Source organism: Marmota monax, unplaced genomic scaffold (assembly GCF_021218885.2).
Source record: "Marmota monax isolate L192 unplaced genomic scaffold, Marmota_monax_Labrador192_F-V1.1 WCK01_AAM20220418_F8-fsc00012, whole genome shotgun sequence".
NCBI classification, from domain to species: domain Eukaryota; kingdom Metazoa; phylum Chordata; class Mammalia; order Rodentia; family Sciuridae; genus Marmota; species Marmota monax.
Window position 1 is genome coordinate 30,590,110 of NW_026695227.1, and position 25,501 is coordinate 30,615,610.

Here is a 25,501-nt window from a genome sequence, read left to right on the forward strand (position 1 = left end):
ACCAGAGAAGTTACCTGGCTCGAGGGAAAGACGAGGCTTGGGGTGAGACAAAGCGGAATTAAAGTTAGGAGGGTCCGAGGATTGATGGGACCACGGATTGGATTTCAGCTTCGGAATTCGTACTAGGTATGGGAGAGGAGACTTAGGGGTTTTCCGAGACCAAATATGCATTGTTTGATTTCATCAGTGATTTTAGAGAAACTACTTTCTCAGGCCCCATGGTAGACATAAGACAGGGAAAAGATACTGAGGAGATCGCTCTGTCCGTGGAGATGTAACGTATAGTAGGAACAGGGAGATTCGTGGTCCGCATTCCCTTTCCTTGGGAAAAGGAGAGTACCCAGTTGGTCCCATCAACCTGACCCCACCTGGGCTGCTGGAGACAGTTGTGGGCACCGGGAAAGATTGAAGCACCTTCATAGAGTGCCCTAGGGGCAATCTTGGGGATGGGAAAACAAAGGAAATGTTGGGAGTCCTGGACTGAGAGGTGCCTGCAAAAGCTAGAAAGGCGAGTTTACTCTAGAGTTATATTTGTTTTATACTTCCTTTGAGGACTACTTTAAGATGCAGCTTGGCCAGGGGTTTTAGCTCAGCGGTAGAATGCTTGTCTAATATTCGTGAGGCCATCGGTTTGATCTCCCCCACCACAAAATAAAACCAGGACATTGCCAGAAGATTTGTGTCAAAGTGAGACTGACCCTTTTGGACCCTGACAAGTGTATGATAGCTCTCTACTTCAAGACCCTTCACCTCATTTACTGAGAACTTGTTAGATGAGTATGTACCTGAAGTTTTTTGTTTTTAATAATTTTTTTTAAAATATTTTTTAGGGGCTGGGGTGAGGCTCAGCGGTAGAGCACCTGCTTAGCGGTAGAGCGCCTGCTTAGCGCATGTGAGGCCCTGGGTTCGATCCTCGGCACCACGTAAAAACAAATAAATAAAGGTATTGTGTCCAACTACAACTAAAATATTAAAAAAATATTTTTTAGATATTGATGGACCTTTATTTTATTCATTTATTTATATGCAGTGCTGAGAAATGAACCCAGTGCCTCATGCATGCTAGGCAAGTGCTCTACCACTGAGCCCCAACCCTTGCCCCTGCATTTGGTTGTTTGTTTTTGTTTTTTATTTTGTGGAGCTAGGGATCAAAACCTAGAGTGTCATGTAGGTAGGCAAGCCTGTATCACTGTACATGTTTTATCTCCCATAAAAGATTGAGTTTCCTGGTACATAGTATGGCGGACTATAGTGGATATAATATAGTTTAGTATCTATACCACATGATAGTTAATAGGATGGTCTTCCTAAAAAGGTGACAGTTGATCTAGGTATGAAGGTGCTTGCCTTGCTATTCAGAACGGAGGTAGAAGGGAGGCTGAGGCAGGAGGATCACAAGTTCATGGTCAACCCCAGCAACTTGGTGAGACCTTGGCTCAAAAATGAAATGAAAAAAAGGAATGTAGCTCAGTAGGGGAGCCACTTGCCTAGCATGCAAGAGGCCTTTAATATAATCCCCAATACAACCCCCCCCACAAAAGTGACAATTGAGCTGAGATTTGGTGGTTAATAAGAGATCAGTCATGCAAAGAGCTAGGAGACAAAGCAGCTAGAGGGGACAGCATGGCTTTGAAACAGAAAAGAGTTTGGTAAATTTGAGAAGTGAAAAGGAGCCTAAAGGAATAGAGTGATCAAGAAAAGAAAGGGGGGGACTGGGGTTGTGGCTCAGTGGTAGAGCGCTCGCCCAGTACGTGCGAGGCCCTGGGTTCGATCCCCAGTACTACATAAAAATAAAATAAATAAAATAAAGATATTGTGTCCAACTACAACTAAATATAAATAAATAAAAATTAAAAAAAAAGAAAGGGAAGAGCTGGCATAGTGGTGCACATGCCTATGATCCTAGCGGCTTGGGAGGCTGAGGCAGGACGATCACACGTTGGAAGCCAGCCTCAGCAATTTATCAAAGCTGTAAGCAACTTAGTGAAAACCTCCTGTCTCAAAATAAGAAGGGCTGGGGATGTGGCTCAGTGGCTAAGCACCCTGGGTTCAGTCCCTGGTATTAAAAAAAAAAAAAAAAAGAAGGAAGGAGATGAGAATGAGAAGTCTCCAGGCAGATCACATCAGCCCAGTAGTTTACAGTATAGATTTTGTCTTTTATTCTTAGTGCTGTGTAAAGCTCTTAAAGATTATAAACAAGAGCACCCTATGATATAATATAATTTTTAAAGTGTTATGGCTGCTTCTGAAGAATGACTTGTAGGGGGGCAAAAGTGGAAGCAAAGAGAGAGGTAGAGGCTATTGCAGAAGCCCAGGTGAGTGGTGTTTTAGTTGGGTTGTGGAGATGGTGAACATGAACAGAAACAGTGACATCAACATATATTTTAGACATAGAATCATAAGGACTTGCTAATGAGTTGGATTTGGATATGAAGGAAAGGAAGAATCAAGGGTAAGACTTAGTTTTGGCCTAAAAAATTGGGTGGATGATAAAGATCCATTCCAGATTATATCTAGAATCTGACCCTGTTTTACTAGGTTTTCCACCATTTCCCAGCCAAAGTTTCCATCCACATTATCTCTGATCTGGACTATTGCAAAAGCTCCCCAAATGGTCTCAGTTTTCATCCATACTGTGCCTCATTTAATCTATTTACAGAGACAAGAGTATTCCTATTAAAATAGAAATCTACTTATGTCCTGCATGTGTTGAAAATCCTCCCTCTTCCTCAGAATAAAAGTTCATGGCCTAGCCCCTATTATTTCTTTAACCCCATCTGCTCCTCTACTTTGCCATTTTAAAAATTCTAGTCCCTATTTCCTATACTTCCTGTTTTTTTCTCAGCTTTCTTTTTCTCTCTAATCCTTACTATCTTCTAATGTATGATGTAATTTACTTATTTTTTCTGTTTATCGTATGTCTCCCTGCAGTAGAATCTCTGAGGGCAATAGTTTTTGTCTTATTTGGTTCATTGCCAAACAAACATTGAATAAATGTCTTAAATAAATTTACTGCAAAGGAGAAGTTTGTGGGAGGAGCATGATTGTATAGGGCAGAAAAAGTTCTGTTAGTCATGGTAAGTTGGAGGTGCCTGTAAGGTATCTTATGGAGGTATTGAATCAGAGAGGGAGACACACTAGTTAGGTAAGGGAAGAGATCTAGGCTGGAGATACATTAGGAAGTCATTATCAGAGATGAGGATGTGGCACATTTAAGGTACAGTTGAGGAGGAGAAGCCAGCAAAGAAGCAGAAGAGAGGATGAAAAGAAAAGCTAGTGATGGCAGCTATCACCCAGCCTCACAATTGACCCTCCCTAGTAGTTTTTCATTGTCTAGCACTCTTTCCCTGTTATGGATGTGGCTTACACTGGAGGTCAATTCATGGTTCCTCATGAACTTTTGCTAAGAACTCTAGGCTCCTTCTCCTTGGTGATTAGAACAGAGTGGTTAAGAATGCAGGCTCTGGAGTGAAGTACCTAGTTTCAGACCTCTATTGCCTATTAGTTTGTGACCATGAGCAAGATACAGTTATATGCCTCAGTTTCATCATCTGTGGGGGAAAAATAATTCCCACTTCATAGGATGATTCTGAGGAGTAAATCACTACTTAAATCAGTTAGTAGCATATGGCAAGTTTTTAACATATGTTAGTTGTTGTACTGTTCTAATGGCTTGGGATTCAGCATCTCCTGCCAGGTGAACTGAATCTGTGACTCAGACTTTGATAGCACAGTCCCTCTTCATTCCTGTCCACCAAAGTAGCATCAGTTAACCTTTCACCTAAGACTGTTACCTCATTGGATCCAGTCACAAGATACAGGATCTTTATGCTGTGTGCTCATGTACTTCACCTTCTTAAAAAGTTAAATTTAATAAAGCTGATAACCAATATAAAGTTACCTTTGGATTCATAATGTATTTTAAGTCTCTCTCTCTCTCTCTCTCTCTCTCTCTCTCTCTCTCTCTATATATATATATATATATATATATATATATATATATATTACTTGATGTCTGTGTGCTGTTTTTTTTTTCCTCCAAATGAAGAGAAATGATTTGCAAAGGAAGACTGGAATACTCAGATTGAACCCTCTGAAATATCAATTCCAAGTTAGAGAGTCACAGACAAAACTCTGAAACTTTCAACCTCTTTTAAAATTTTTAAAAAATTGTTGATGGACTTTTATTTTAATTATTTATATGTGGTGCTGAGAATTGAACCCAGTGCCTCACACATGCTAGGCTCTACCACTGAGCTAAAATCCTAGCCCCCATTCAACCTCTTTAACATTACAAAACTTACCCATCTTAGTCCAAAGTTCAGAATCATACTTATTATAAACTTATATTATTCCCATTAAAATTAGGTGCGTGACAAGGTTGGCCCCCAGCTCTTTTTATTTAACATGGCTTTGGGAATACTTTCCTACATAATTATAGAAGAGAGGGGCTGGGGATGTGGCTCAAGTGGTAGCGTGCTCACCTCACATACGTGAGGCACTGTTTTTGATCCTCAGCACCACATAAAAAAATAAATAAGTGAAATAAAGGCATGCTGTCCATCTACAACTAAAAAATAAAAAATAAATATTTTAAAAAATTATAGAAGAGAAAGGAATGAAATATAAAAGCATAAGAATTAAAATGTTTATGATGATAGCCTACCTGGAAAACCCAAGAACATCACCCAGAAAACTTATTCGAATAAGATAATTTAGCAAACTAGGCATAGTTGTAATCCCAGCAACTTGGAAGACTGAGGCAGGAGGATTGCATGTTCAAAGCTAGCCTCAGCAATTTAGCATGATACTGTCTTAAACAAATAAAGGGCTTGGGATGTGGCTCAGTGGTTAAGTGCCCCTGGGTTCAATCCATGGTACCCTTCCCCCCAAAAAAGATAATTTGTCCAAAAAAAAAAAAAAGATAGTTAAGCAAAATGGGTATATTTAAAAACTGAACAACAGCCAATAGAAAGTATAAGGGAATAAAAGTATCATTTATAATAGCAACAACAAAGTAAATTAACCAGTAGTAACCTTAACCATAAATGTGCTGAAATGCTGTGCCCGAATCTAAAATGCTATCAAAGGTCACAAAAGGAAGCTTGAATAAATGGAAAAGCATACTTTATCTCTGTGTAGAAAGACTCAGTATCATAAAGATGTCAGTTCTCCATAAATTAATCTATAAATTTAACACAATCTAATAAAAATACCAACAGACTACATAACCTGAATATAAAGTGTAGATGGAAATTTCTGCATCAGGAATAGCATTAGCGTTTTGAAAAGGTTAATGAAAAGGAAATAGCTCTACCAAATAGTAAACCATTAAAAAATACAATAATTAAAATAGTAAAATCCAGGGGACATTAGCACATGCATGGGCAATTTATCAAGAAGCAAAATAGTCTGTACCCAAGACATTAAAAATTTAATATTTATATTATATAAAGATGGCATTGTCAGCAGGGAAAAGATGGATTATACAATAAATAGTATTGAAACAATCATGTAGCCACCTGGAAGAAAATAATGTGGTATCTCTACTTCAGGTCTTGTACTAAAATAAATCCATATGAATTGATTGTGTTTTAAGTAAATGTAAAACTACAAATTTATGTTATAAATTTGTATTTTTGGAGATGGCACAAAATTTCTTAAAGCATAAAAGACCAATTCTGTCAACATGAAAATCTATAATTTCTGCCAAGCAAAAAAACCATAAACAATGACAAATGGCAAACTGGGGGAAATATTCACAACTCATATCATAGACAAAGGGACTGTTTGTATAATATATACAAAAAATCTCTAAATCAATATGAAAAAGAACAAAAATTCAATAAGAAAATGGGATTGTTAACAGAAAAGGAAGATAAATGGCCTTTAATACTAACCCTCCCTCACAAGAAAATTGAAACTACATTTGTTTATAATTTTTCACCTACAGATTGGTAAAAAATTCAAACATTTGACAACACACCCTTGGCATGGTTGTGAAAAAAGAAGCCCTCTCATGTTGCTGGTAGAACTGTAAATTGCCAATACTTGTCAAAATTACAATGCATATAATTTCTCATCTAGTATACTTGCTTGCATACAAAATATATACCAATTTATAGCATTGTTTATAGTAACAAAAGTTTAGAAACCATCCAAACACCTCTATCACTGGAGTACTAATAAAATAAATCGTGGTACTTCCATATGATGGAATATCACACAGCAAGGCTGAAGAACTGCCACAAAAGTCTTTATAGACCATGATTAGACTTTATCCTAAGAAAAAGAGAAAAGTCATTAAAGAGTTTTAAAGAGAGTAATATGAGATATGTATTTTAGATCTCTCTAGAGTATTATGGAACATTGATTGAAAGAGTAAAGCCAGAGACAGGGCAACCAGTAAGTGGCCTAAATTAGGGTAGTCACTGAGAAGACACTTAAGATGTAGACTGGATAGGACTAGCAATAGATTGGATGTACCCATGCAAGAAATAAGGCACTCATACCCTGATTTTCAGCTTTGGCAGTAGATGGAGGCATTGAGATAGGAACACAAATGGAGACACAGGCTTGGGGGTGAGATGGAAAGATGATGAGCTTCCTTTGGATGAATTGAGTCGGAGGTGCTAGTGGGCAACCTATTCAAAAGTTCAGTTGAGTGTTGGCATATACAGCTCTGTGAATCAGGGGAGAAATTGGAATTGGGGGTAAATTTAGAAATCATCTTCATAATAGCTGATGTTTAAAGCCATTGGGGAAGGTGAAGTCATGTTGGGATATCTTGTGACATAAAAAGAGGAGAGAAGCCAGTCACTGGACCCCATCTAGAGTGCATAGGCAGAAAATAATAAGTGGAGCATCTGGAAGGCAATAATCACATCACAGAGGAAAAGGAGAGACTGGTAAGGTTTTTCTGGTTTGTTTCTCAATTGAAAAATCTTTTAAGACAAATGGGGTTTTCTTTGTTTCTCCCTGTCCCATATAATAGTATGTTTGTGAACAACTAAGAACATGCATGAGTAGGTCCAATCATGACTGGTTCTTCACTGTACTTTGGTTCAACCTTCATTAATGCTCCTCTGATTGCTCTCCCTGTATGCATTTATTCTCTAATTTTTTTTTTACATTGCCCCAACAGCTTCTATAAAGCACAGATGTGATACTACCATGCCTCTCAAAAATTATGGTTCTCCATTGCCTACAGGTGAAAATCCTCTGGGTGGCCTTCAAGCTCATCCAAGTCCTATCCCAGCTGAACTGGTCTCCTACAACCCCTGAACCACAGCCATACCCATTACCAACTACTCTCTGTTCTGTGAACTTGTAATGTCTCATTCCCTTGGAACACCCCCTCCCTTCCACACACACAAATTTTCCACCCTGCCAGCTGAGATAGTTCTGTTACACCTCCAACATTTTGTTAAAATCTTAGTTACCGGGCTTGGGATGTGGCTTAAGTGGTAGTGCGCTCGCCTGCCATGCGTGCGGAGCTGGGTTCGATCCTCAGCACCACATACAAATAAAATAAAGATGTTGTGTCCACTGAAAACTAAAAAATAAATATTAAAAAATTCTCTCTCTCTCTTTAAAAAAAAAAAAATCTTACCCCTGAAAGCTTTCCTAGACCCTCCCTGCAATGAGCATCACCTTTCCCTGTTCATTTTACTTTGTACTCATATCACAACACTTGCCATTGTTTTTTTTACATGCTAGTTCCCCACTGTTTACTATTCTGTCTCCACACTGGAGTGTGAAGAGAGATGATGACCCAATGTCTTCATTACAAACTCAGCCCTTAGCACAACATACTCATGAAAGAGTTGCTGAATGAGTGGGTGGATGGATGGATTGATTGTGAGTTCTCAGAAGTATAAGAACCTAGTTTTATTTATTTTTTAACTACTCCAGTGTTTTTCATAGAATTAGAACCCTGTGTTTGTGGCAAGATCATTGGAAGTTTGTTTTATTCACTTTTGTGTATTGACTGCCTAGAATAAAGCATGGCACTACAGTAGGTGCTCAATAAATATTTAAGGAATAATAAGTGAACAATTACTCATTTAGTTTGCTTTCAGGAGCCTCCAGAGAGACCAGTAGCTTTGGCAGACAATGTTTTGTGTGTGCTTCTTAATAGCTCTGACAGGCTGCTTTGTGGGCCAGTGACCAGCTGTGTCATGTAACATGGCTGTGCTGAGGGACTGTGAAGTGTGGCTAACAGACTGCATTAGGGCTGTCATGGTTGTTAAGTGTTTAATACAATGAGATATGGTTCTTTAAGCTGAGCACAGCTTGAGAGAAGCCTCAGAGATAAAAGCAAGGCAGCTCAACTAAGGAGGAATCTCTTATTCCATGGCAAGAAAGTTTGACTTGGTTTCTACTATGTGCACAATCCTCTGAGCCAGGGGAGAAGCAGTCACAGCTGTGAAGGCAACTGGGCCTCTACTCTGTAGTGTCAAGGATAGGTTCACCAATAACCCCAGGACAAAGGCAGGATAGGCTGATGTTGCAATAGATGCATGAACAAAGGACAGCAAGCCTCCAGGAGAAGGGGAGTCTCAGGAAGTATTAGGGGAGACTTTGTGGAGGTGGGATTTGAACTCATTGACTAGGTTTTCCTAAGTGGGCTGAGAATTACAATAACTTCAGCTGGGCTTCCTGCTTCCTGTTTCCAGTCTTCTGTCTGTGCTTATCATTGTGCTTGATGATGTTCTTAGAGTGAAGATCAAATCATGTCACTTCTCTTCTTAAAATTCCACAATGGTTCCCATTTTATTCAGAGTCCTTTGAGTGGCCTACAAGGCCTGATGTGATCTGCCCTGCCCCCCCAAGTCGTGGCTCTGGCCTCATTTCTCCTTTCTCCTCTATACGCTCATCCACCCCAGAGACACAGGACACTGCTATTCCTTGAATATGCCAGGCATACTGTGCTCCCACCTGGGATTGGGCTCCCCTCTTCATCTTCTTCAAGTCTTTCCTCAGATATCACACTCGCGAGGCTTGCCATGACTGATGTTAAGTCGCAACCCCTACATTTTGTACTGTATGCTGTCTTCAGAAATGTTTCTCCATAGTACCTTTTACCATCTGACCAACTGTATTTTACTAATTTATTTTTGTTTCTTGTCTGCGTCTCTCCAACAAAACATAAGTTCCATGAAAGTACTTTTTTTTTTTTGGTACCGGGGATTGAACTCAGGGGCACTTGACCACTAAACCACATCCCAGCCCTATTTTGTATTTTATTTAGAGACAGGGTCTCACTGAGTTGCTTAGTGCCTTGCTGTTGCTGAGGCTATCTTTGAACTTGCTATCCTCCTGCTTCAGTCTCCTGAGCCTCTGGGATTACAGGCACTTTGCCCAGCTTCCATGAAAGTATACTTAAGAAAAAAAATCTATTGTAGATCTGGAATTGTAGCTCAGTGGTTGAGCCCTTGCCTCACACATGAGGCACTGGGTTTGATCCTCAGCACCACATAAAATAAAATAAAGGTGTTCTATCTATAACTAAAAAGATTTTTAAAAATCTGTTGTATTCAAACTGTGTCTTTAACACTTAGAATGTTACCTAGTGTGAGATGCCCAACAGATGCTTGTTGAGTGAATAAATGAGAACATGGTACATGTTTGAAGAAGTCTACAGGAAGGGCCTGCTGGAGAAGTTCCTAAAAATAGTTGCCTAAATAATCATTTGAAAGGACAGGTCTCTGAACTGTAGAGATGAAGACCTTGCTGGAGGTAGGTGTTTAAGTGAGTAGGAAATGGTCTGAGACTTAGGCAGAGAAGACTCTGTCACTATGCATCATTGGCAGGATCCAGATGTCCAAAGAGTTGGGCAGGAATCACTTGTCTCCTTCTCTTCCCTTTGACATACTGTTTTAGTCATCTTTTTTGATGCTGTGACTAAGTGACCTGACCAGCACAACTGTAGAGGAGGAAGAGTTTCTTTGAAGAGTTTATTTTATGGTTTCAGAGGTCTCAATCCATAGACAGTGTGCTCCATTCCTCAGGGCTCCAGGTGAGTCAGGAACAACATGACAGAAGAGTATTTCAGAGAGAAGTGTCTTATGTGGTGATCAGGAAGGAGAGAGGGAGTCCACTCACCAGATACAAATATATACCCAAAGCCATGCCCTAATTCCCATACTCTACCACTTCAGTTACCACTCACTTAATCCCTATTAGGGGATTAAATCACTGGGTTAAGACTTTTATTTCTCCTCTGAACCTTCTTGCACTGTCTCACACATGAGCTTCTGGGGTACACCTCACATCCAAACCATAACACTTACCCTCCAGGATCTGTCTCACATCTTCTCACATGGACCCCACCAGTTTCCATTGTCTACCTTTCAGGAATTCCATGCTTTTAATTCTCTTCCTAGTAAGACCTGCCAAAGCCCTTAAGCAGGCACTTTGCTGCCGCCTAGTGGCTATTGCAGGTAAAAAAAACTTCCAGAAACAACCAACAGCCACACAGGGACTTAGAGCTAGGTGGTAGGAGAGGAAAACTTATCTTCTTGTCCTCATGGTAAACCTGAATTATTTACAGCTGTCCCCCTCTCACAGACATGGCCATCAATGGCAATGACAATCCCTCAGAAAAGTTTTAGGTGGTGTTCCAGAGCTTTGGGTGTTTTCGGCTGGTCAGCTCCAGGGAAACAATTTGGAGCAATAGGCAAATCAAAGAGCCTACCTTGAAGGACATTTGGATCAGTGATTAGTATATCCAACCTCCATGTCCTCTTCCTTCCAACTTAAAGCTAATAAATAGTCATTAACCAGCTCAGGGCCTCATGGCCCATGTCATATGGGATGCTACTCAACTTAGCTACTGGTATGTTCCAGCCATGCATCATATTTGCAGGTAAACTATTTTTGCAGAAATCTGCCAAAGCTAGTATCTTTGGTTTCAGCAATTTCACTATGATACTTTTAGGTGTGGGGGTTTTTTGCATTTAACCTTCTTGGACTTTTATCACATTAGACCATTTGATAGTGTCCCATACATCTTGAGTACTTAGTTTTGGGGTTGCTTGTTTGATTTTACTCACCTGTGTTAGTTTACTTTCCATTGACTTAACTTTAAGTTCACATTTTTTTCCTTTGCTTTTATCTAGTTTGTTGATAATTCTGTAATTTAGTTTTGCATGTTTTTCACCTTTATCACTAGGCTGGATTCTGTAATATATCAGATATAGCTACTTCATAGTCCCCAGCTGATATTTGCAACATTTTAGCCATGCACATTTCCTCTGTGAGAAGATGACTCCTCTATTCATGAAATTATTATGCTTATCTTCTCCTTCTCCTTCTCCTTCTTCTTCGAATTGAAACCAGGGCCTTGTGGCATGTAAGGCAAGCACTCTACCAATTGAGCTATCTCCCCAGCCTGCTTATCTTGTTTCTGACATTTTCAGTCAGTTTCCTGTAGTAAATGGGACACATTAGAGAAAGAATAGCTACCCTCTCTCTGGTTCTTCGGGTTATTTCCAAAAGGTTTTTGTCCTTTTCACTTCATGCATTTTTGCAGCCATGTTTAGGTCTAAAGTAGACCCTTCACCCAGGACTCCTCCTACATTAGTTTTGTTTGCTCATCTTGGAGGCTTCTGAGGCCAAGTGGTGAAGGCAATCCCCCTCCCACTGTCTTGACAAGGTCACAGTGAGGATGAATGCTGGCAAAGCCATGCTGGTTGGTGGGAAACCGAAACCATGAGACCCTTTTTTATGTAATTGGGACTTTTCATTTTCATGCTCATGTTCCTTACAGGAGGCATGAGTATGTTAAATGCCAAATCAAATTGAATTTCAGATGGCTAGAAAATAACAGGTAGTTCATGCCTTGAAGGCTGTTCTACTACCCCTCAGCATATCAAGGACAAAGTAGAAAGCTGCTCTTCTATCTCAGCACATTGAGGACAAAACTGATAATGGACAACAATCATTCTCCGAAAGGTCACGAGAATTTTAGGCACCACATTGATTATATCAACTAAAACCCAAGTCCATTGTTCCGGCCTCTTAGAAAACCTAATCATTATGCTCATTGTATAAAACCCACTATACGTAGTTTCATTCTTGATTAAGGAAAGTTATGTTATACACTTAGGAAAGTTAAGACATATAAGGATACATTCTTTTCATTTCTATAAACCCTCTTTTACTTTACATAGGAATTTATGATCCTTAATATTGGCAGAAAATGGACTGATGTTTAGAACTTACTTTTTTTTTTTTCGGTGGACACAACATCTTTATTTTTTTTTTTTTTATGTGGTGCTGAGGATTGAACCCAGCGCCCCGTGCATGCCAGGCGAGCGCACTACCACTTGAGCCACATCCCCAGCCCTAGAACTTACTTTTTATTGAGAAGATTGTAAAGATATAAAAACTAGTGTACCTTGACTGAGAAACAAAGAAACTCTTTGAGAAAGCAGCTCAACCAGTTTTATGAGAATAAATTTAGGAATTAATTAAAGTAGCTTTATAAGACATTTTTAGAGTAATGTTAGAAATATTATTCTATTTAGATTCTTGGGTTTAGAATTCTTAAGTAAAATTTTTAGTTGTATGGGAAGTTTCTGGAATGTTTTACGAATGGTTTATAAACTTTAGGATATTTTAATATAAGATTTAAGGGGACTTTTTTAGATGGGAATTTTAGATTAGAAATAAAGTGCAGGTGTACTTTAAAACTTAAAGGTTAATGATAGGTTAGGAGTCTGGTTACATAGTTTGGCATTAGTTAATAAGAAAATAGTATATCTTGGGGAAAATAGTACATCTTGGGAAAATCTGAAAAAAAATGAAAATTAGTGACGCATTTTATTAATGATTGATAACTAAAGGTCACATCCTGGAAAAATGTAAATTGACGTTACATTTTTCTATACCCCTAATTATGGTTAAGAAAATGTTATGTCTTGGCAAAGTTTTGAAATTGTATAATCAATGACGTATTCTGAATCTATAATGATGAGAAAAATTGTAATAAAAGATGACCCAGAAAAAGCTGCATTAGAGCGCTCTCCCTGGAGATTGCTCCAACAGAACGACTCCTGTCTCATCTTTTTGTGGACGCCACTCATCCTTCAGGACTCCCTGGACCCCGCTAGGGCTGGACGCCGGCAGCCAAGTACCATGCAAACAGAGGTATGGCCAGCTCCCAAATAAGCTTAAAGAAATAATCCTTCCCATGCCTTTGCTTCCCTGAGTTTTTAGGGAGTGGAAACAATATCTTGTTTGACCATATATGTGAACTTTGCTCTGAAAAAAAAAAAATGAGGCTTGTAGGGCTGGGGTTGTGGCTTAGAGGTAGAGTGCTCGCCTAGCATGTGTAAAACACTGGGTTTGATCCTCAACATCACATAAAAATTAAGATACTGTGTAAATATTAAAAAAAATGAGGCTTGGGTATAGTATCTAGTCATTGCTAGAAAAACATGATATATATATATATATACACACACATATTTATGTAATTCTCTTTCTCTCTCTCTCTCTCTCTATATATATATACACACACACATTCATGTATTTCTTTTTTCTAATTAATTAATTAATTAATTTTTAGTTTTAGGTGGATACAATATCTTTATTTTATATGTACATGGTGCTGAGGATTGAATCTAGTGCCTCACGCATATGAGGCAAGCACTCTCCCACTGCACTATAACCCCAGCCCCTCATGTGTTTCTTTTAAAAAATTTTTTTTTTGTAATTGTAGATGAACAGCATGCCTTTATTTGTGTATTTTTATGTGGTGCTAAGGATTGGACCCAGTGCTTCATACATGCTAGGCAAGTGCTCTTCCACTGAGCTATAGCCTCAGCCTCATGTGTTTCTTAACAATGGGAATATGTTCTAAGAAATGTGTTGTTATGCAATTTCACCATTGTGTAAACATCAAAGACTATACTTATACAAACTACAATGGCAACCATGTCACTAGGTGATATAATCTTAGGGAATCACTGTCACATATATGGTTCATAATTTATCAAAATGTTCTGTAACACATGAACACACACACACACATACACACATACATATTCTTGTTTTCTAATCCTCTTGGCTTCACAGCTTGGCCTACCCAGGCCTTCTTTGCCTTCAAGGAGATGAAGTTGTTGGCAAAGCAGGAGAAGAATCTGTCAGACACTGCTTGCTTGCCAGAGAATCTTGCTAGAGGACATCCAGAAAAGTCCTCCATCATCAGGGCAGGTTTAGTCAATAAGCACCTTAAGTACAGTACCAAGGCCTATGAGAATAGATGAAAACTTTAAAAATGCTATTGGTGCCAAAATGTAAAAAAAAAAGTACATATATATAATGTTTATAAAACATAATATTGTCAGTTCATTCGCTGTCAAATTTCAGCTCTATGCATGATGATTGCAGAAAAGTCATAACCAACTACACATTAAATAACTTAATCCTAGTTGGTTAATTTCTAAGCCAAATTTATTTTTTTAAATCCTGTCAAATTATTTAAAGTAATACATTTATATGAAGGCATTTTAATATGTTGGATATGATTGGGTGAGGCTTCCCAAAAAGAGTGAGCCTGAGACCCAAGAGGCTGAAAAGGGCCCCATACTGCCACAGCTATCCTCTGTGTACAACCTGCGTCAGGAACACCTTCACTTTCATTCCCAACCAGGCATTTCTCATGCTGACTTAAGCTGTTCAGAAATCAAATTCTATTTCCAACATCATTCACAGAGCTAGCTGTTCACATCTCACATTCTCTTCTTTCTGGAGTCTCACTCTTAAACTGGGAGCAATTCCTGAGGTTCTCTTAAGATAAAAGAGCCATTTACTATTTGTTATGCTTGGTGCCCCGCTCAATGTCAGGCTGATTATGGACTTGGTTCCAAAAATTAGTTAAGGAGGTGTGGGTTATAGCAATGAGACAGAATATTTTAAAATAAACCAACCTCTATTTTATTAAAAATGTACAGTTTGGGGACTGAAGGAGGAAAATAGTTTTTCTTAAAGCTCTAATACAACTTAGCAACACCCAGAATTTTTATTTAAAAGCACTAGCTTGAACTTGCATTTAGAATAAGCTCCTGTGTGATTTTCATTTGCCCTAAAGCTTGAGAATCATTAGCTAAGGGATGGGGTGAGGACTAGAGCTGTCTCAATTCTTCTGGATGTATAGGGTTTTGGGGAGTGACATATTCAACTTCTTGCAGACAAGCTCAGCTGGTTCATCTGTGGGTTTCTGGCATTCCTTTTTTTGAGTTGATGAGGCACTGAAAGAGTTAACACAGTTATAGGTGGAGGAGCAACTGAAACAAGTCCCTGGAATGGAAGTGGCCATCTTGCCCACCTGAGAACTTGTGGGGACCAGTCCAGACTGGGATAAGACTTGACCTGGAGAAGAACCTGCTGAACACATTATGCCAAATCCTAGGGAATCTGCTGCTCTTCTTGTAAATCTGCCTTTTGTCTTACTTCACAGGACATTTCCTCTTCCCTCTCTTCATTCTTTGTTCTCTCCTACCTATCCATATTTTTTCCTCCTCACCCTGCCTAATCTCTTTTCCAGATAACAAGTTACAAGTCCCCCACCCCTGTCTATCTCCAACATGTGGGACATCTATGCAAGCCTGTATTCTTGTGCATCTTGGAGGACACAGGGGAACCAGCATCTACTTTTGTGCAGTTATGGACCTGAGGAAGGGGATAGCAATATGATAGATTCAAAGCCAAGATTCATCTCCAGCTACAAAAAGTGTTTTGTGTGTGCAGATGCACACAGCTTTTGCGCCTATCATGCAGAGAGTCCAAGGACCACACTTATAAGCAGGAAAAGATCTTAGAGAAGGGCTGCTGGATTTTGAAGAACATAGTCACAAACTACAAAAAGATGAATAGCCTTCCCCACATGCTGAGAGGACATTCCTGTGAGCCTAGAGATAAGATAGGCTATCAGTGTGAGGCAGACCAGGAAAATGGGGCAGTCAGCATGAGGTCAGTCCCTCTTATGAAACTTGATACTGCTGTGAGCTGGGCAACATGGCCAGAGGAACTGGAGGGATTGGCAGGACTACAGAGAAGTGAATGACCTAGACCCAAGCAGCAATGGGTATGAGGATGCATGGTGGACCAGGAGCAGAAGGCAAAGAAAGATGCTCTTTTGGGAATAGAAGCAGAGTGTGTCTCTAAAAGGCCACATGCGTAGAAAATTCACAAAGAAAGCTCTAATACACCACCAACCCCAGACAGTGAGTGGCAGCTTAGGCAATGACAGAGAACTTCTGCTAAAGACTAGCAGCCCTAGCCAGGTGCTATGGTGTGGTCCTGTAATCCCAGCGGCTCAGGAGGCTGTGGCTAGAGGATTGCAAGTTCAAAGCCAGCCTCAGCAACTTAGCAAGGCCCTAAGCAACTTAGAGAGACCCTGTTTCTAAATAAAATATTTTAAAAAGGGCTAGAGATGTGGTTCAGTGGTTGAGCACCCATGACTTCAATCCCTAGTACAAAAAAAAAAAAAAAAAGAGTGGCAGCCCACTTGCCATGAAAACAGGGTCCCAAAGCAATATAGATGCCCCCACAATGAAGCATCAAGGAACAGGCAGACATTCAGGGAAGTGGTACCAACCTGGGATGCAGATGAAGAGAACAGAAGAATCAAGGCTCTGCCTCTTTACCTGGTGGTGTAAGAATTCAAATAAATTTGAATAGAGTTGGAAAAGGGGAAGAAAATTGTATTCATCTAAATTCCCTTAGAAAGGGGAAGCTGTCTTTGCTGGGAACAATATTTTGATAAGTGCTTCAGCCTGCAGCTGAGATCCCAGTAGAGGCCTAGGTGTGGGTGGAACAGCTCTGCTTGAGACATGAAGGTATGTTAGAATTTTGCATGTTATACCAAAGAGAGAAGGCAAAAAAAAAAAAAAAAAAAAAACAAGGGAAGAAAGGAGACTGCTGTTGAGTGCTGTTCACTGTGAATCCCTTTCTCCATTATCCCCTTACATTTTCAGAAAGATACTGCCATTGATGCTTGAGGTCAAGTGGAGTGTGTACACTGGATGTTTATGCATGTATTTCTGTGTTGAAGGGAGAATAAAATGTCTGGTCTCAAATTTCCACAGAGGCTGGGCAGACCCAGGTACTTGCAGAATGCAGGGAAGAGAGACACAGAGAAGGAGTTTGCAGAGGGAGGACACAACTCTGGGGGGATCTCGGCTGGACAGAGACCCCAGTGACTTCTGGGTTCTACCAAAGTTCTCCTGAAATGTTGTTTTGGTCATTCTTAATTCTGTTTGCTGTATCCAAATCAACTAACAACAACAGTAACACACACAAACACACACACACTCCCCTTTGGAAGTGGACACCAGGTACCCGCACTAGGGCTTTCAAGCTGGTTCCAACTGGTAAGCTCAGACCCATTTCAGAGCAGAGGTACAGCCAAGGCATTGCTTTCTCTGATATTGCTCAACTACTATGTCTTACCTAAGTCTCCATTGGGAGGATGAAGCAGCACTAGCATCTTGGTTCTGGTTAGGTTAGACTGGCAGCCATCAGAGCTGTTTCTCTGTCAGAGATCTTTAATTGGGGTAGGTACAGGGCCACAAGAGGCAGATGGAATGGTTAATCTGGAAAGGTCCCTTGGAAGAGCCTTGAGTCTGAATATTGATGTCTTTAATCCAGGAGAGGCACAGGAGAACTGAACCTGTTCTAACCAGAAAGTCCTCCTGCTGGCCTACTGAGATCTGCCACACTCGCCTTAGGTATTCTTCTTGGGACAATTCTCAAAGGCAATAAAGAAATGAAAATAATAAAGATAGGTCCAGATCTCAAGTTTATCATGCAATTCATGGTCTCCCTAAATCTCTCCATTCCTCTACTTGCTCTTCCTGAGAATAACCCCCAGGTAAAGGGCTAGAATATGGCTCTTTAGAAATTCATGTGCAGCCTAGGAAACCTGTGAAGATGATACCCCTGCAGTAATCTTCAGAGTACTATGGAAAGCCTTTAAGAGAACTGGTGTTGGTATGGCTAGTTGATGGCTAGTGAATTGAGACAAGTTAGCCTTTCTTATCTGATGTAGCACAAAAAAATGAGGCCATTACTAATGTTTAGAAAGAGATTGCCTGGACTGTTGGACAGGGACAGTGTGTCCTTGGTGGGCAGGTCTCCAGGTTAAGTACTCAGCCTTGCACCTTACCAGGTCTTGGGGGACATCAAGCTTCTGTGGTGGGAGGAAGGTATATCCTGCACCAAAAGCCAGGGGATATCTGGGTATCTGCCTAGCTGGTCCCAGGACAGACTGACAGGGTCTTTTTTTCTATTGCGTGACTGGAGGAGGCCACATTAGTCTTCCAGATGGCCTCTATCTGGTTTCCCTGTTGACTAGGGGTGGGAGGGTATAGAGAATGTCAAAAGAATCAGAGGTGGGGGTGGGAGAAGGAGACTGACAGAAAGAGAGACACAGAGACAGACACACTGAGGAGCCATAAGCTCTTCAGGATCATAAGACCCAACACACTGGACCTTATTTTCTTCCCTTCTGAAATAGAATTTGTCACTGTCCTCCTTATCACACTTCTTCTCCCCTTTTATTGGCTCTATGTCTCACTTTACTGGATCTCCTTTAGCTAAGAAGCTGCTGGAAGGGGCTCTCAGGGTACTCTGTGCTTCCAGGTACACACTATGCAGCAGAAGCCCTGAACCAGGCCATGCTGGAATGGGTGTGAATGTGGGTTCTCTTCGCTGCCCAGAGTGTTTCTGTTTGAGCCAGGGGGTCACAAGGTGGGAAGGATCAGGCTTGTATAAATGGATAGACCAATGGCAGATGCTGGATTAATGCTCAGCTGTGCGTCCCCAGAGTCTTTCAGTTGCGTAGGTTGGAACACAATCAGGCTAGCCCCGGAAGCCCCCTCAACCTTCCCTGTAGGTCAGTGCACCAGAGCTGGGCAGGGCAACGGAGAAGACAGGCTCTTTGCAGCCCATGGGACAATCTTTGTCTGTCTGTGCCTTTGCCTTGCTGCCTACCTCCCCAGGGTAGCCACCTCTACTTCTTACTTCCCCACCCATATAGATGGCTATCCCATCAGCTTCCCTGCACTTACCTGGCAGTCCGCAAAGGAACATACTCCTGGCACTTAGATGGAAGGGGCTGCTGACAGGCAGGGCTGCTGGAGTGAATACGCCGGAGTGAAACTGGGGATGACTTGCATTTCCTTGACTTTGGGGAGGTGACCACAGGAATGTTCAGACAAATATTCCACTCCATCTTAAGCTAGAGGAACCAGCAAAGAGGCATCAGGGAGACAGGAAGTTATTCCTCTGTAGGACAAGAGGAGGCATTGCTTGACTGTTGGTACCCTTACTGGTCTCAGGGCTGAGTAGAGAGGGTATGGCCCAATTAGAAAACCACTGGGACCCCAGGTATCACACCTTTCCTAGGAATTCTTTCAATTCTTATTTGCTATGTTAGTTCCTGCTTTCTCCTTTGCTGTGAAGAATCAACAATGGGCAAAGCAGAGGGCAGCTGCAAGTGCAAGAGCAAGGGGCCAGGTGTGCACACAAACTTACCCCTGCATGCACACAAACCTAGCCCTGGTGCTGGGCAAGGAGCTGTGTGAGCTTTCATGATGGCTTGTTCCTTCTTTAACCAATTTAGCAAGTTGAGTCAGTTACAGATTATCAGGACTGATACAAGGTGACATGTACTGAGTTGGGAGAAACCTCCGGGGCCAAGGCTCTTTCCACTGTCCAATGCCAGCATGTTCACTGAATCCCTTAACATACTGTCTCTCCCACACTCAGGTCTTCTGCTCCGGATTCAGAGAAAACATCTATTACCCAACACCAGGGCAGAACCCAGCAGTTTGAGTCACTGATGGAAGATTCTACAATATTTCCAAACTGCTGGCTATCCCCCTATGATGCATGTCAGCATTTGCTGCTTCTTTGCTCCTAGTAGTTGGAGAAAAAAGCAGAGGAAACTGAAACCAGCCCTCCTTTTCCAACCCTTCCTAAGCCTCAGATCTGAAACTGAGGTGATTCATCCTATGGACACTTATAGAGAATTGGCAAATGAGTCTACAAGGAATGGTATAATACTCATGGCTACTGCATAGAGCTGTTTCTTCCATAATAAGGCTAGATGTATATTTTGTATAATAGGGACAAAATTGTTGATATTCGCAAAGGATATGAGTTCTTATTTTCTGGGTTGGTTCCTGTTTTCTCCTTTGTTATAGGAAATCTGGAAAAGGGGCAAAATAGCAATAAAAAAATTATAGGGACACATTCTAAGTGATGTGTCATTAGACAATTTCATCATTGTACAAACATCATAGAGCATACTTATACAAGCCAACACGGTATATGTCAATCAATGTGGTCTCTTGATGCAATAAAGAGGGGAAAAATGAGATGTATGTGGCTGCTATTGGCATAATATGGCATACTGTTTTATAGTTAATTTTTTTGTTGTTGTTACCAGGGATTGAACTCAGGGACACTTGACCACTGAGCCACCCCCAGCCCTATTTTGTATTTTATTTAGAGACAGGGTCTCACTGAATTGCTTAGTGCCTTACTGTTGCTGAGGCTGGCTTTGAAGTCATGATCCTCCTGTCTCAGCCTCCGGAGCTGCCGGGATTACAGGCATGCACCACCACACCTGGCCCCACTATAGTTAATTTTTATAAGAAAAAGGAGTGCACTCTAAACTAATGAAAAAAAGTATTGTATAGTGAATATATAAACCAGTAATATAGCCATTTATCATCATTATTAAGTTTTTTTTTTTTTCATTACTGAGGATCAAACTCAGGGTTTCACACTTTCTAGTGAAGCCACTTTTTCAATGTTATACATTCCCAGCATTTTGTTGTTGTTGGCTCTTTTTTTTTGGTATGGAGATTGAACCCAGAGGCCCTCTACCACTAAGCGTCTATAATTCCAGGCCTTATTAAATTTTATTTTGAGGTAGGGTCTCATTAAGTTGCTGAGACTGGGCTTGAATTTGCAATCCTCCTGCCCTCAGCCTCCCAAATTGCTGGGATTACAGGTATGTACCACCATGCCTGGCTTACCCCAACCTTTTAAAAAAATGTTGATTTTGAGAATGGGTCTCACTAAGTTGCCTAGATGGACTTGAATTTATGAACCTCCTCCCTCAGACTCTTGAATAGCTGGGATTATGGATGTGTGCCACTGTACCTGGCTATGCTCTTTTTTCTTTTTAAAAATATCTTTAGTAGTAGATGGACACAATACCTTTTTTATTTATTTATTTTATGTGGTGTTGAGAATCGAACCCAGTGCCTCACATATGCTAGGCAAGTGCTCTGCCACTGAGCCACAACCCCAGCCCCTGTGCTCTTTTTTTACATGACTGACAGTGCAGTAGGTTTGTGTAAACCAGCATCACCACAAATGTGTTATGCCTTGTGCTATGACACTGTGATGCCTATGATGTCATAGAATCACTGTCATATATTCACACTGTTAATAGAAACATGGTTATGTATTGTGTTAGTGTGTAAAATAAAGAATCAAAAGAGGAGATAGGGGTCTTTGATTCCATTATCCCAAAATTTAAGCTATTATCTTTTTGGCCTTATAAGTTTTGATTTTTTAAAAAGTTCCTGGTGTATGCCTATAATCCCAGCAGCTTGGGAGGCTTGGACAGGAGGATCTCTAGTTCAAAGCCAGCTTCAGCAACAATGAGGTGCTAAGAACTCAGTGAGACCCTGTCTCTAAATAAAATATGAAATAGGGCTGGGGATGTGACTTGGTGATTGCATGCCCCTGAGTTCAATCCCTGGTATAAAAAAAAAATTCCTGTACTATTTTGGATTTGGATTTTTTTTCATGTGTGTGGTGCTAGGGATCAAACCCAGGGATGCATTCATGCATTCTGCCACTGAGCCATATCTCCATCCCTTTGGATCCATTCTAAATGTCAGAAGTTTCAAGGATTACCATCCATATGATAAGTATATTTATTTTTTATAATTTGGTATGTAGAGAATTATTATTAGGGTACTAGGGATTTAATTCAGGGGCAATTTACCACTGAGTTACATCCCCAACCTATTTGATTTTTTAATTTAGAGACAGGGTCTCACTAAGTTGCTTAGGGCCTCAAACTTGTGATCCTCCTGCCTCAGCCTCCCAAGTCCCTGGGATTACAGGCTTGCACCATTATGCTCTGCAGTATATAGAGGATTATTGGTAGATACATGGATTCACTGTCCCTCATGTGGCTCATAAATTTATAATCACTTTTCTAGAACAGGAGAAGTTCTGGTGTCAGAATATTTTGGAGTTTAAAAAGGTTTTCTGGATATGTGGGAATGGGAGAGAAGATAAGATAAAATAAGCATTACTATGGAGTAAAAATTGAACCCTCTTTAGTAATGCAAGTTACCCCATTAAAAATTGTGTTACTTTTAAATTTTTTTTTATTTTTTTGGTAGTAGGGATTGGGCCCAGGGCCTCTTCATGGTAGGCAAGTGCTCTACCACTGAGCTATATTTCCTAGTCTAGAGGGTTACTTTTTAATTGTTTTTGGTTTTTAAACCTTGAATCCCTGGGTGGTATACAAAGGCAAAACTGGATTATACATCACATTAGGATTTATTTTAGACACACTTGATACATGAATGCCAGAACCAGGTCTGCACATTTTGGATGGGAACCTTACTGAAATATATAAGGTAAAATAGGTGGGTTTGAAAGAACACAGTTTTTCCTAGTGTCAGTGTCCAGAGGGAAAAATGTGATTTCTCAGCAAGGATATGGAAAAGCTAAGGGTAGACCCTAGGAACAGAGAGTGAGATTTTTCAGTTCTGGTGGCCTATACCAGTATTTCCTAACCCATGGACCATGGTATCTTGAGTGGCAATGAATTTGTTTACAAAGAGTCTAAGAATTCAAGTACATACCAAAAGTTATATACTGGATAAATATAGGAATCTTTGGAACTTAACATTAAAAATTGATCCTAATGACATGGCTCCCCAGCTCCCCAGCCACACAGCTGGCCTACTAATCCCACCAACAAGTAGAAACAGGATGGTGAGTGCCAGCCTCAGCTGCATTAGAGCCCACCAGGCCAGCCAGGGCCCGAGGTGAGGCTAGCCAGCACTGAGGCAACCCAGGGTGTGCCAACCTTGGCCCCCTGGTGGCATGGCTTGGATTACTGCAGAAACCTACTGCACACTGCACTACAGCTCAGAACACTGTGCATCTATCATCTCAGGACCTCAACCTCCCTCTTCTTGACAAGCCAGTGAAAAAACAGAAGTGAGGTAGACCTAAATGAAAGTTTAGACTCAGAGTTAACTAATAGCTGTAGTACTTTTCTAAACCCTGATTAACATGTATTTGGATCAATAGCATTAGTCCAAGTACTATATAAATCCCCAGACTAACACACTCAGGCAGCAACCCCTCTTGGGTCCCCTCTTGCCCCTGAAAGAATTCTATTTCTCTTTACACTGGAATGAATCCTACTCTTTCACATATTCATCCTCATCAGTGGATTTCATTTCTCAAATTTTCAAGACAAAAACCTAGAAAGAAGAAATTGTCAGTGAGCTTCTGGGGTCTGCTGCAACACTGCAGGGCATAGCCTGTCATTAAGAGCTGCAACACTTTTCTTAGCTGCAGAGATTGGCTGCTTAAGCAGACCCCACCACCAGCCGAAGTGGAAAAACTTTAGTTTCTCTTATAGGGCAACAACTGGTGATAGTGGAATAACAGATTACCTGCTGTAAGCAACTAGTAGGCTAAACAAAATATATGAAACAAGACAGATATTCAGATGATAGGCAGTGCAGGTCAGTGATCCCTGAGAGAGATGAATCAAATGAGAGAGTGGTCAGGCTACAACACAGAACAGTCACCCCCAGCCCATTCCAGTAACCTCTGAGTAGAGGAGATGGTGTTTGTCTGGAGTTCAGGGAAGGCAAGGTGACTAGAATTTGCAAAGCAGAGTAACAATGAGGAGCAAGTAATACAGTAGGAAAACTTTGGAGCTCTGAATAGGGGCCCCCATCAGGCATTAGCACAGGCATGGGAGGGAACACCAAAGCTGGAGGAAGAACCTCTGGGCAAGAACAGGGAGACAGTCCTCAGAGTTCATATTTGGGTAGAATGTGTTTTTACATCTTTCAAGACTGAAAGAAAAAACTGTCCACCAAGAATTTTTTCCCCCCACAGGGTCTCACTAAGTTGCCCAAGCTGGCCTTTGAACTCACAGCCCCTCCCTTTGGTCTCCCAAATATCTGGGCACCTAGAATTCTATATCCAGAGAAGTATCTTTTAAAACTGAAAGCTAAATATCTTTTTAGATATACCAGAGCTGAGAAAATTAATTGCTAGCAGATGAGCACAATAAGAAATATTAAAGGAAAGCTTTAAGACAGAAGGAAAATCATGCCAGATATAAATTTGGATAAAGAGCACTGGAAATAGCAAATGCCTTGGTAAATATAGAAGATTATCAATTATTTAAAGAAAAAGTTTTAACAATGTTTTAGGGAATATATAACATATATGGAGCAAAATGTATGACAACAAGGGCAGGGATTGTAGCTCAGTGGTAGAGCACTTGCCTAACATGAGTGAGGCACTAGGTTCAATCCTCAGCACCACATCAAAATAAATAAGCTTGGGCTGGGGATGTGGCTCAAGTGGTAACGTGCTTGCCTAGCATGCGCGGAGCGCTGGGTTCGATCCTCAGCACCACATAAAAATAAAGATGTTGTGTCCACCGAAAACTAAAAAATAAATATTAAAAAATTCTCTCTCTCTCTTTCTCTCTCTCTCTCTTTCAAATAAATAAATAAATAAGCTGGCTGCAGTGGCACACACCTGCAATCCCAGCAGCTTGGGAGGCTGAGATAGGAGGATCGTGAGTTCAAAGCCAGCCCAAGCATCAGCGAGGCACTAAGCAACTCTGTGAGACCCTGTCTCTAAATAAAATACAAAGTAGGACTGGGGATATGGTTCAGTGGTCAACTGCCCCTGAGTTCAATCCTTAGTACCTAAATAAATAAATAAATAAATAAAGTTATTTTGTCCATCTTCAATAAAAAATAATACTAGCACAATTGTATATCCATATATAAAGAAAACAAAACAAGAAAACCAAGCCAGTTGCAGTGGCATACATATGTAATCCCAACCACTCAGGAGGCTAAGGCAGAAAGATCACAAATTTGAGACTAGCCTGGGCAACATCTTAGTGGGATGCTGTACTAAAATAAAAAATAAAAAGGGCTAGGGCTGTAGCTTAGTGATAGAGTTACCTTGGGTACAATCTACATTATCCAGAAAGAGAGATAGAGAGGAATAAAAAGGAAAAAAAAAAAAAACCCAAAAGCCAAAATCAACTTCAACCCTTACTTCATATCATATAAAATATTAACTTGGGATGAATTATAGGCCAGATGTAATGTAAGAATAAAATTATAAAACTACTAAAAGAAGGGGCTGGGGATGTGGCTCAAGTGGTAGCGCGCTC

General features: G+C 40.5%; 2 protein-coding genes across 3 annotated transcripts in view; one reads left to right on the forward strand and one right to left on the reverse strand.

Annotated features, from left to right (window-relative positions):
* Prpf40b (pre-mRNA processing factor 40 homolog B) overlaps positions 1-25,501 on the forward strand; it is an 85,006-nt gene that overhangs the window by 331 nt on the left and 59,174 nt on the right. The gene's annotated exons all lie outside the window — the stretch shown is intronic.
* Positions 14,535-25,501, reverse strand: part of Fam186b (family with sequence similarity 186 member B) — a 29,075-nt gene continuing 18,108 nt past the window's right edge. Inside the window, 4 exon segments of the mRNA XM_046435523.2 lie at positions 14,535-15,296; positions 18,194-18,290; positions 18,293-18,363; positions 19,083-19,252. Of these exon segments, the coding sequence (XP_046291479.2) occupies positions 15,146-15,296; positions 18,194-18,290; positions 18,293-18,363; positions 19,083-19,252 (489 nt within the window). The 3' untranslated portion in view covers positions 14,535-15,145.